Source organism: Equus quagga, chromosome 8 (genome assembly GCF_021613505.1).
Source record: "Equus quagga isolate Etosha38 chromosome 8, UCLA_HA_Equagga_1.0, whole genome shotgun sequence".
NCBI classification, from domain to species: Eukaryota; Metazoa; Chordata; class Mammalia; order Perissodactyla; family Equidae; genus Equus; species Equus quagga.
The window spans coordinates 126,386,313-126,397,732 of record NC_060274.1 but is presented as its reverse complement, the minus strand read 5'-3'; the positions used below and the strand labels follow the sequence as shown (position 1 = coordinate 126,397,732).

The following is an 11,420-nucleotide window of genomic DNA, read 5'->3' as shown; positions in this document are numbered from 1 at the left end:
TACACAGTGTTGCAGAAAACACAGGCCACCGGCGGAGTGGTTCCAGGAATGGGGAACCAACAGGCTCTTTAGAGAGCAGGGTCTCTAACTTAGTAAGTTCTCACCGTTTAAGAACAGGTACAGAGGGGTTTCCCCCAGGTCTTCTTTCTAGAATAATAGGGGATAGTCAGAGGGAAAAGCAGGGGCTCTGGATTCTGCCCCCAGCTCGGCAAGATGTTGGTGAGAGTCAAGGTGGCTGTTCTGCCATCAGCGACCTACCTCCTCCCCTTTCCTCAAAAGCAAAGCCTAGGCATGAGTCCCGAGAGAAGTGCTGCCCTAATAAATGTCTAGCCGCTTATCCTGTGGCATCCTTGGAATTCTGTGCATTGACTCCAGAGTCTCCCTGTGCGTCTGGCTGTGTGGGCTAGTTCCCAGACTCTCAGGAAGGGGCAGTATGCTTAAGCCCTCTCTTTGGGTGAACTTTGGCCAGTACAAGGTGTGGGATGAGGTTAATGGATAGAATATTGATGAAAATAGAGACCAGCTAGAAAAGCTTTCTATGGGTTGGGGGGGGGGGGGGGAGTGTGAGTGGGGAAGGCATCAAGAAGCTTCCTGTAGTATGCACAGAGCTCTGTATCTCCTGATGTCAAGATTCACTGCCAGTGCTGCTGGCAAACTCAACTACACCCCTGGCAAGAGAGGGCTGAAAGAAACGCACGTAGGAGGCTGAGGGAAGACACCCTGACCTCAGGCTAATTGAGAGGCGAGAAAATCCTAGAGCACAGACAGCAAAAAAGAAGACAGGGACAAAGAAATAGAGATGAGGGGCATTTTTGGAAGGGCAGAGGTATAAGCCAGCCCTGGCAGTCTAGTGGTTAAGATTCGGCACTCTCACTGCCGTGGCCCACGTTTGTTTCCTGGTCAGGGAACCACACCACCCTTCTGTTGGTTGTCAGACAGTGGTGGCTGTGTGTTGCCGTGATGCTGAAAGCTATGCCACCGGTATGTCAAATACCAGCAGGATCTCCCATGGTGGACAGGTTTCAGCGGAGCTTCCAGACTAAGACAGACTAAGAAGGACCTGGTCACTCACTGCCAAAAAATTGGCCATGAAAACCGTATGAATAGCAGCAGAGCATGTCTGATATAGGCTGGAAGGGGAGAGGATAGTGTAAAAAGACTGGGCAGGGTTCCGAATGCTCTGCTGTATGCAGGGTCAGAATCAACTCCACAGAACTAACAAGAAATATAAAAGGGGAAAACAAGGCCATACACACAGTCTCGTTTATTGGCTCATCATACATATACACCAAATATGTACACAAACATAAATACTCCAATATACAAATTTACATGGGACTCACAGATCACCCCCTTGTTGCTTTCATCCAGCACACCCCTTAACCTGTGTCTCATCCAGGCTCCATTTTAGGATGCAGGCTTGCAGGGGGCTGGCACTAGCAGGGAGGAATCTGGAGGAGGGAGAGGTCCTGCTCCCCTCTCCTCACAGGTAGCCCCAAAGGGTCCTGTCCCTTTTCAATGGCACCATAGGGCAGAGGGCTAAATACTTCCACTCCTTCTCTGCTGCAGCTCAAATCCCAGACGTCTCTTCTGATCCCTCTGTTTCTCCCATTTGGCTCTTCTCCTTTTTGATTCTTCCTATTTTCTTCTCCTTCTTCCTTTCTGTATGTCCCTGCTTCTCAGTCTCTGTGTCTTTGTTTCCCCCAGTGCCTGTTGGGAAGAGGGTTCCCCAGGCCATGGAGTCCTTCTGGCCCCTCTGCCCCCTTCCTGGGCCTTAGAGGAGGCTAGGGCTTCGGTGCAGTTCAGCAGAGGTGTTGGTGCCATTGGCAGGCTCTCTGTTGGGGGTAGGTGCTAAGCCACAGCCCTCCCCAGGGCAGCCATGCTGGATCAAGATGTCTGCACATTCCTGGCTGCCAGCCCGGCGAGCATAGGCCAATGGAGTCAGACCTCGGGCGTCCCGGCTCCTCACATCCACCCCATACTGCAGAAGAAAGCACATTTGCATACCTGGCATGACATGGCAGGAAAGGTGTGGGTTCTTGGGGAGAAAAATGAGAGGTATAAAAGGGCTGGGGTAAAAAGGATATCAGGTAGGTCAGTGGAGCCTGCAAGGGGGAGGCTGGGCAGGCAAGGAGGGAGCCGACAACTCACCCAGATGAGCAGCTGTGTGAAGACGACATTGGCCATGGCACTGGAGAGATGCAGAGCTGTCCGCCCATCCCCATCTCCATAGGTCTCATTCACCTCCTCCTTGGACCCGTGTGCCAGAAGCATCACCAGCAGCCGCAGGTCGTCCTCCACCACGGCCCGCAGCAGCTGCTGCCCCAACGGCACATCCGAGCTCGGCAGTGGGGCCAGGAAGAGCTTCTGTTCGTACTTGGCCCGTATCCAGCGCTCTTTCTCCTCTCTGGAACCAGAGGTCCATTGAGGCATAAGCCAAGGAAGGACCGAGCCAACAGGCGGGGGCCAGGGAGGGTAGTCAGGAAAAGACATGAACACCCCGAAGGGGAATAAGGAAGAAACAGTGAGAGGATGTGTCAGAACAGAGGAGAGACAAGCCTGAGAAACTGAGGGCACATAGAGGGCAGTGGGTAATGCAAAGAGTATGGAAGAAGCTGAAAAGAAGGAACGCTGAAGGGAAGTCCCTTGGGGGCAGCAAGGATGTGGGGGGCTGAGAGGGCAGGAAGATTCCAGACAGGGCTCGTGTGGCAGCTTATCTGGCTATGCTAGAACAAAGGGGTGGGGGCCTGCACAGGGGGCCCACGCACAACCCTATCTACCACCCATTCTCCCCATCTCAGAGCTCAGGCTAGTGCCTTCGCACCACAGAGCGATAGGGCCCTGCGCATGCGCCTCCTGCTGGCCCCCTGACCTGCTGATAACGCTCAGAAAGGGTCTGTTGTTGTGAGACGCCTGAAAGACAGGCAGGGAGGGGGAGGGTCACCCCAAGGGGCCAACTGTCAAGCAGAGCAACAGCCAGTTTTAACCCTTCTATCCCTGTCACAGCCATTCAGCACCATTCCCAATCTTCCCCTTACTGCAGCACTGATGTCCCCTCCCTTCCTGGCCAGCTTCAGGGCCCCAGCCACTCACCTGCAGGCGTCAGGCCCTGGCTTTGCATAACCATCCAGGGCTCCCTCCCAGACACTATTGGCCAGGGCATTGCCCATCGCAGTCATAACAGCCAGCAGCTCAGGTGGCCAGTCATCAAGGTCAAGAGAACGGACCCGGGACAGGTGAGCCCCCAGATGTCGGTGGGTCCCTGAGCACTCGATGCACATCAGAGCGCCCAGGTTCAGGCTGGCCCAGTCTGGATCTAGATGGTGAGAGGAAGCATGATGAAGCCCACGGGCAACCTGAGTGAGACCACCAGGAAAGTCCTCCTCCCTCTTTCTTGGCCTCCCGGAAGCCTCTTATACAGCTTTCTCTAAGCCACCACCAACCCCGGCCCCACTAGCCCTGGCACTCACTGGGGGCATCGCAGTCAATACAGAAGCTGTTGCCACGAACAGTGCGGACAGCCTGTACAGCCAGAGCTGCATTCTGGTTCCCCAGTCGAGTCTGCCGTGGTGGGAGAGACAACGGGTGGCTGGTCAGTCACAAGGCCACCTTTGAGTCCCACCCCACTCAGGCCTCCGTGCCAACCTTGTCCTTGGCGCTGCGGCAGCCCTGCAGGCTGGCGAGGATCTGGGCCTGCACGCTCTGTACCCACAGCTCCCGCTCCTCTGCCGTCGAGGCCTCGAAGTGCCACGTCTGCCCAGTGAGGGACACCACCACAAACTCAAACGACTCCTCCGACTCTGTTGGGTGCGGGGGCATTTACCACCATCAGGGTAAGACACCTGGGCATGCACATCCAGGGACACGCCATTGCCACAACTCCACTCACACCCCTGCCTTCCTGGCACTCATCCTCCTCCTCCCAACCCAGCCTCAAGGGCAACGCTCTCCAGGGCAAGTTGCAAGGAAGATGAGAATAAACCGGCAAGAGTAGTGTGGAGCCCTCAAACCTCCATCCTAACCACCTGTGGAGCCTGCGTGAAAAAGGATGGGATGCAAGGTTTTAGAATCCCTGGCCTGGCAGGAATGGGTATGGAAATCAGAGAGGGGTACTTTCTGGAGAAAGAAGAGCTGAGTATCTGGGGAAGGAAGTGATGGGGGGCTAGGAGGCAATGCTAGGAGAGGATGGGGGAAGGCGGGTGTGGGCACCATCCGTACATGTCAGCTGCAGCCGCCTCATTTTGCAGCTCATTAAACCCAATATTCCTGACGGCGTCAGTGTGGGGCTCCTGGGAGCTGGGCCCCTCCCCCACTACCATGGCATAGACAGGCAGGCAGGGCAAGTGGATGGGGAGAGGAAGAAAGGTTTTCTCCATGAACCGGGATGTGTGAGCAGACAGGGACCCGAGGACATCTGCAACGACAAGCACTGTGGGCCGGACTATGACCCCAAGCAATGTGGTGAAGCTGTTCCAAGCTCTGCTCCCCCAGGCCCTGAGAAGACGGCCACACAAATCTCATTCCCAATGGTCACCATGGGTGAACAATTCCTAACAAGCAATGTGAATGTGTCGTGGGGGCTGGAGAGACAGCTCTGGTACCTGTGGGGAGGCCCAAGGGTAAGCCAGAGGGGAAGGCCTGAGCCACACGTTCTATCCAGGGCAGCCTCTCACATCAATGCCACTGACATCCCCTGGAAGTCCTTCTGCTCTGAGGGCACCCTTAACAGAACTGCCTTCCTAGAAAAAGAACTAGTACCTTCTCTTTCCCCAGGCTCAACCATCCCACCTCACCTTGCTTTCAACATAACCTTTGAACTACATAATCCTGATGATCTGTGGGGGCTGTTCCCTGGTATAGGTGGACCCCACGCCATGAGCATTAGGCATCACCGCACCCCAGGTTGGCTGGGAAACGTGCTCTTTCCCATAGAGGTGATCTCTGCCCACCTACCCACATCCCTAACCCTGACAATCAGAGCAGAAACGAGAAACTCTGTGCCAATATAAATTAAACTAATTTGGGAGCAACGAGACTCCAACCACTGAGAAGAGGGACATTTTGAAGCTACTTTGGGAAAAATCAGAGAAGTGGCACTATGATTAATAAAGCATTCTAAGAAAGGATCTATGGAACACTGTGTGAGGAGCTGGAATTCCTTAGCCTACAGATGACTAAGGAGAGACTCAGCCAATCAAGACACACGTATTAAGCACCTATCATGTGCCCAGCATTCATTAACCTCCATGGGTGATACGAGAGACACAGAAAACACAGGTCCTGGCCAAGAGTCTGGGAAGAGCTACTGGTGCAGCAGCCTGCTGTCTTTTACCTTCTATGAGAATGAGAAGCAAGCTCACAGTTTAATAGAAAGGGCTTAAATTAGGCAGAAAAAAGCTTTTCTGAGACACTAGGTTGAGATTACCAAAATAAGTTGTGGAACTACTTTTATTGGAAATTATTATTAGGAAGTGATTAATCTAATATACGAGAAAGGGTGTTACTTTTAGGGTACTGTCCCCAAGTCCCACTGCCCACCTCCGGTTTCCCTCTGGGTCCCCCTAACCTTCAGCAGCACTGCTGGGGCCGTCTGGTCGGGGGGTCCCGGTGCTCTTTTTCCGCCGGTGCTTCTTCCGGTTGGAGTGGGGAGATGGGGGAGGCTCCAGCTTGGGGCTGGAACTGAGCACCTCAGCTGGGCCACTGGCTGGTGAGGGGAGAGTTGGAGAAGTGTGGGAAGAGGAGAGGGTGGGGGGCAGAGCAGTCCTGCCTCGTGCTGCTAAGAGCTCCACCCTGAACTGCAGCTGGGCCACCCTGGGAGAGCCAGACTTACAACCCTCTCTCCCCGGGGAGGGGTCTGCCCAGCCTTGGAGGAGGAGAAGGTGGAGAGATGAGAGGGTAGAAACTCAGGCAGAGCATGATGAAGGCCAGAAGGAAACCCTGGCTTCTGCAGCCTGGAAGGGTGGAAGGCAGCCCAGGGAGCTCACAGGGAGCTGAAGCCCCAGCAGCTCCGCACCAAATTTATCCTCAATCACTCCCCGCTCCTCACAATTAATAGCAGAATTAGAAACAATCAGGGAGCTGCCTAATTACTGTCAATTAGAGCGCGCTAATCAAGCTCCCGTCTCCCACACCCCGCCCGGTGCTCACCACTAAATGTCAAACTTCATTAGAGGCAGACACGCTCCCTCCCTCCCTGCCTTCCTCCTTCCAGACTCAACAGAGGGGCCCCACCAAGGCCAGCACAGGCCTTCGGGATGGTGACCCCAGGAAGGGCCCCTAGCTCCCCTTCTCAGGCCCTCCATACTCACTCCCCGCAGGGGGGCCTGGACTTGGGTGCGAGGTGGGGCGGATTCCCTGTGCTGTGAGCGCCCAGTTCCTTCTTGCTGTCAGAGCTCAGGCTGGGGGTTAGTGCTTCTACTGGGGATGGGGGCCTGTGAAGGGTCTTTGGGAGGCAAATCGGGCCAGGCGGTACTGCCCAGCCAGAGGAACAGGTTTGCCTGGGCTGCCACAGCCCACCTCCTGGCTTCCCAGGAAACAGTGGGTATCCTGGGGGTCTCCTCCCTTACACCTCACTTAGGAAAGGAGAGCAGAGCTGCGCCCATCTCCCTTTTAGCCTTCAGAACTGCTGATGGGATCTGTGGCGAAAGGCTTAAGATATGGGTGAGTAATGGGTGAGTAAGGAGTGGGAAAGAGAGAGAAGGTGGGGGGTCAGAGAGAGAGAGAGAGAGAGTGTGTGTGTGTGTGTGTGTGTGTGTAGGCGCTCACTGAAGAGGCAGGGAGAAGAACTAAGATGAAGAAGATACAAAAGTGGACAAAGGGGAAAGAAAAATGAAGAGCTGAGAAAAGTAAGAGGGGGGGCAGAGAGAGAGAAGGTAGAGTTTTCGACCACCCAGACAGGGTGGGGCCCCAGCCTATCCAAGGAGGCAGCATGGGTGGGAAAACTACTTTTCTGGACCACTCCCTGGATCCTGGCTGCAAGGACCGCCCCCACCTCACGGCTGCCGCCTTCAGAATGTGTTTAAAGCCCCCAGCCTCCGACCTTCCTACTCAGCCGCTTCCCTGTCCCCCCCGCAGTGAGGCTGATGAGCTGACTGCGCAGGGGGCTGATGGGGATGCGGGAGCCGCCACCAGCTCTGCCTGGGGACAGCGGTGGGCGGGCAGAGAAGCTGCAGAGGGAGAGTCTCTAGCGCCAGTCATTGGCGAGGGCCTGAGGAAAGCAGGGAGTAAGTGGGCAGGAAGCCGCACATGGTGGTTGGAGAAGGAATAGAGCCCCTGCTCCATTTCCCAGACCCAGCACTGGCCCTGCAGCGTGTGGTCTCTGCGATGAGCCCTGGAGGGCTCCAGTGGGCCTTTCCCCTTGGCCCGGGCACCATCCCATCATAGCCTCCCAGGCCGCAAATGGCTGCTCGGCTGCCCTCCTCTGTCGCTTAACCGGGTCCTGCATACCTGGGGCCAGGGCAGCGGCCTCACTCCACTGGTCGGCACTGGAAACAGAGCAGGAGCGCTGGTGCAGCCCCTCAGGGCGTGGGCCAGCCCAAGCTGGGCTGCTGGCCGAGTGGGGGGCACCTGGGGGGGTGGGGGGAAGGGTCAGACTGGGAGGGGAGGCCAGGGGAAGGGTACACATAGACTCTCCTGAAAACAGGCTACGGACTAAGCCTGAGAAATTCCAGCAGGGTACTGACGAAAAATAAGGGCCTCTTGGGTTCCCCAGATACCAGGCCAGGCTTACTGGAGAACTGGAGGCCTCACATGGGCCCTCCACACCTTAGGAGGCAGCTGGTCCCAGACATCACACCCCTCCTCTCTCCATGAACATAAAGGCACACACTTCCACCCTCTCCCTGTGATCCGGGAGCCGGGACGGGGGAGTGATACTGACATCCGGCCATTATCCCCAGCCCCCTTCACCTCCTGGTCAGGGCCCTGCACCCTACATTCTAGTCCACATATGCTCTTTGCTTTGCCTCAGCTTTGCTGCCATTCTGATGAGAAACAAGTGTATCAAATTCAAGTAATTATGTCTAATTAGTATTAGTAATTATCCTGTTGGGCTGGAGAAAATTAATCTTTCGTTTCCCATCAGGGAAGAACGGTAGAGCCAAGGGGAACCGAAGGCTCCAGGAGTGCCAAGGCCAGGGCAGGCAGGGCTGGTGGTGGAGGAGGCAGGGCAGTGTGCACCCTCAGAATTCTCCTGCCTCATTCCCCAGGCACTGAGCCACTTGTGGAGAGATGGTGGGACAACCATGGGGCCTCAGAACCTGTAACAATTAAAGGGCCTACGCCAGGACGTGGAGAGCCTATGCCGCCCTTTCACCTCAGTCCACCTATACCAGGGTCGGGGCTGAGCCAGAAGGCAAAGGCCATGGGAAGTCTGAGGACAGGTGGGCCATACCCAATGTGTTTGAACTGAAAGTGGAGGAGCTGGCCAGGTGTCGGAGGTTAGTAAGGAGGCAGAGACGGGGCCTGACGCTGGACAAAGCTGGAGAGAGCAAGCGGCAGACATGAGGCCTCATGAGACCCTGCGAGCACATGGGTCAAGTTTCTGGAAGCCTAGGGATGGGAAGCTCTGAGCTGAAGCCACTAGAAGGTAAAGGAACAGGCCAGACATCCCTAATGCTCTGGGGACAGTACGACACTGAAAGGTGGAGGGCACGTTTTGTGTTTCTCTTGTATTTGTCATAACACCCAAGGCAGGACCAGACACACAGTAAGTGCTTATTAATATACGTGTGGCGCCGAGACCGCCGGCCAGTCTATCCAGTTTCCAGTCCCCTCATGCTGATGCTTCCTTTTCAGAATCCTGCCCCCTCCCACTCTGGCCTAACAGGTCCCTGCAAACTTCGCCTTCTCAGCACCCTCCCTCTCCATCAGAAACCCTTCCAGGGAACATACTCAAACTCCTAACTTCTCAGACACCTTGCTTCTCCCCACCCCTCTCTTGCTTCCATTCCCTCCTGGGTTCCAAATCTTATTCCCACCTCATCCCTAGCCCCACCCAAAGACATCACAGGCTCAACTTCCTACCCAAGCCCCCCAACCCAAAACCCTGAGGGAGGGAAAGTGCTTTCCTTTTTCTTTGTTAATTCTCCCCTCATTACGCCTGCAATCCCACAATCAGTGTGCACTGTAATTGTCGAATTTGATGCTAATGATTAATGAATTAAACATGGAGCCATCAATTAGTCCTCGGAGGATAATTCTGCATAAAGCAGCGGATAATGTAATTACAGTAACAAAGATAATGAGATGTTAACATCGCCCGGTGAGCGGGAGACATGTGTGAGTGTGCATGAGGTCGGTGCCAGCGTGCGGCAGAGGGGACGCAGGCTTAGGTAAACGCCCGTCCATGCGCTCTGGGGATGTCAGTGAGTGTCTGTGGGTGCTGGTAATTATGCGGGTGATTGTGCATCTCGCTTCTCCATGCGCCACTTCTGCTCCCCAGGTGGAGGGTACCAGGGCCCAGGAATGTGACAGGACAGAATGTCTTATTGTTTCCCTCCCTTTGGGGAAATAGCCTAGCTTTCCTCTTGCCACCTGCCTTCAAAGAAATGTTCCCCTTGGGTGCACTTATACTTCCTCCTCCTCTGGTATGATATGAGAAACCCCAAGCCAAACCAGAGGCTGCCACTGTTGTCTGCAAACAGCTCTGAGAGAGCTCTTAGGGCCCCAGCTGATCCCCAGCCCTCTGCCCCTGCATGCAAGTGACTTCCCAGCAGCCCTGACCCTGCACTAAAGACAGTACAGAGCCTCTACCATTTCTGCCACTCGAGCAGACCATTCCCTTGTGCACCTCCCCAGGAGACTCTCAGCACCCACTGTAATGGAGGGTTGTCTTTCTCATCCTTAGCATCCTTCCTTCCCTTCGTCCACTAGAGCTCTCCCTCTGCACAATTCAAGGGCTTCTTTCTGAGCTCAGGTGGCGTAGAGGACAGGACACAGCTTTTCAAGTCAGGCACAGTTAGGTTCAAACCCCAGCCCTACCACTTACTGTGGGATTGAACAGACAAGTTACTTAACTCTCGGAGCCTTTTTTCCTCCATAAAATGGAGATGATAATCTCATCTTCACAGAGCTGTGAAACTGGGGCCTGACAGTAGATCTACTGCACTTGGCACATCTCAGTCACTGGTGTCAGTGCCCTCCCTTTGCCTTTCCCAGTGCCTCCAGACTAGTTAGCGGTGGCCGAACACCACCACTGGCGGGGTGCCGAGTGCTTATGGCCTCGCCTCAAACAAGAAGCACGCTCAGGAGGCCGTCATCTCACCTAGCTTCCCTTATCCCAGAGCTTCTCAATGCAGGTGGGCCCTATCAGCATTTCAGGTGGGGCAATTCTTCAGAGTCTGTCCCATCCACTCCAGGCACTTAGTACCCCAGCCCCGTGTCCGCTGAATGTCCGCAGCAGCCTCCTGTCATTGCGATAAGCAGAAACACCCCTGTGTCTCCACACGCACGCTGGGGAAGGCAGCAGACCTGTGCTGCTGAGAGCTAACTCCTGGGCAGGGAGACAGTGGCTGCATCCGGGAGGGCAGAACAATGTCTTGAGCAGCTCTTTCCGGGCCCAAGGAAAATGAGATAGAATTATCTAGGACAACATTAGGGATACTGAGGTCTTGGGAGGAAACGTCCAGAAGCCAAGGTAGATCTGGGATGAGGGGGTCTAGGTGTGGGAGGGATAGCCCCCCGAAGAGCAATGTGTCTTAGGAGCCGCAGAGGCCTAGGGAGGCAGGCAGAGCCATGGCAGGAAGCAGCTTAGCATCTTTCACCTGAACTCACAGCATCATCTGGAAAAGTAAGAACCGGTCAAGGAAAAGTTGCCTTGCCTCAAACTCACACTCTCGGGCTCTGGCTCCTTTCTCAGGGCTGCTGGACACGTGGCAGAGTCTGCTTGGCCTCCACTTCCTCTCTAAACTCAGTCCTCTCTGAGCAAAGACCCCAACTCTCACTGCAGACCTGAGGACATCTGCCAGGTTGACCCCAGGCAGCTCTGTCCCCTTCCCCCTCCCTCTCTACCCACATGGCAAGCTTGGCTGAGGTGCCGGCCACGTGTGCCAGAGGTCCTGCCCCCACCACCAAATGCTTCGGCTTCAGACGTGGAGGAGAGATGGTCCCAGGACCGCTGATGCCACCTGTCAGCATGAGGCTATCTGGCCCCATTCTGATCTCTGAATCACTTGCTGGGCTGTACATCAGCTGCTACCTTTACAAACTCCATGAGGGCAGCATTTTGGCAAATGTGTTTGGCTGAGCTGATCCTGAAGCATGACTCTGGATGACAAGCGTGTTTGGAGCGCTGAGGATCCAGGCTGAGAAGGAGCAAAGCCCCATAATGCCTACCTTCCTAGGCCCCTGTTGCAGCACTCCCCACTCTTCCAGAGAAAGGAGGCAACACTCACCACAGCCCCCCACCTCAGCAGCCACCT

General features: G+C 55.2%; 1 protein-coding gene and 1 long non-coding RNA gene across 2 annotated transcripts in view; both read right to left on the bottom strand.

Annotated features, from left to right (window-relative positions):
* Positions 1 to 1,249: 1,249 nt before the first annotated feature.
* The window catches only part of AGAP3 (ArfGAP with GTPase domain, ankyrin repeat and PH domain 3), a 31,372-nt gene continuing 21,201 nt past the window's right edge, over positions 1,250 to 11,420 (bottom strand). Inside the window, exons 12-16 of the mRNA XM_046669044.1 lie at positions 3,646 to 3,800; positions 3,471 to 3,561; positions 3,094 to 3,316; positions 2,152 to 2,407; positions 1,250 to 1,981 (exon numbers count right to left, since the gene is read on the bottom strand). Coding sequence (XP_046525000.1) covers positions 1,775 to 1,981; positions 2,152 to 2,407; positions 3,094 to 3,316; positions 3,471 to 3,561; positions 3,646 to 3,800 — 932 coding nt within the window. The 3' untranslated portion in view covers positions 1,250 to 1,774. The remainder of the gene's footprint in view (positions 1,982 to 2,151; positions 2,408 to 3,093; positions 3,317 to 3,470; positions 3,562 to 3,645; positions 3,801 to 11,420) is intronic.
* Positions 5,693 to 11,417, bottom strand: LOC124243454 (uncharacterized). Its single transcript, XR_006889671.1, has 3 exons — positions 10,265 to 11,417; positions 7,447 to 7,566; positions 5,693 to 5,704 (listed from the first exon to the last, which is right to left on the bottom strand). It is a non-coding gene; the product is annotated as an uncharacterized LOC124243454 (long non-coding RNA).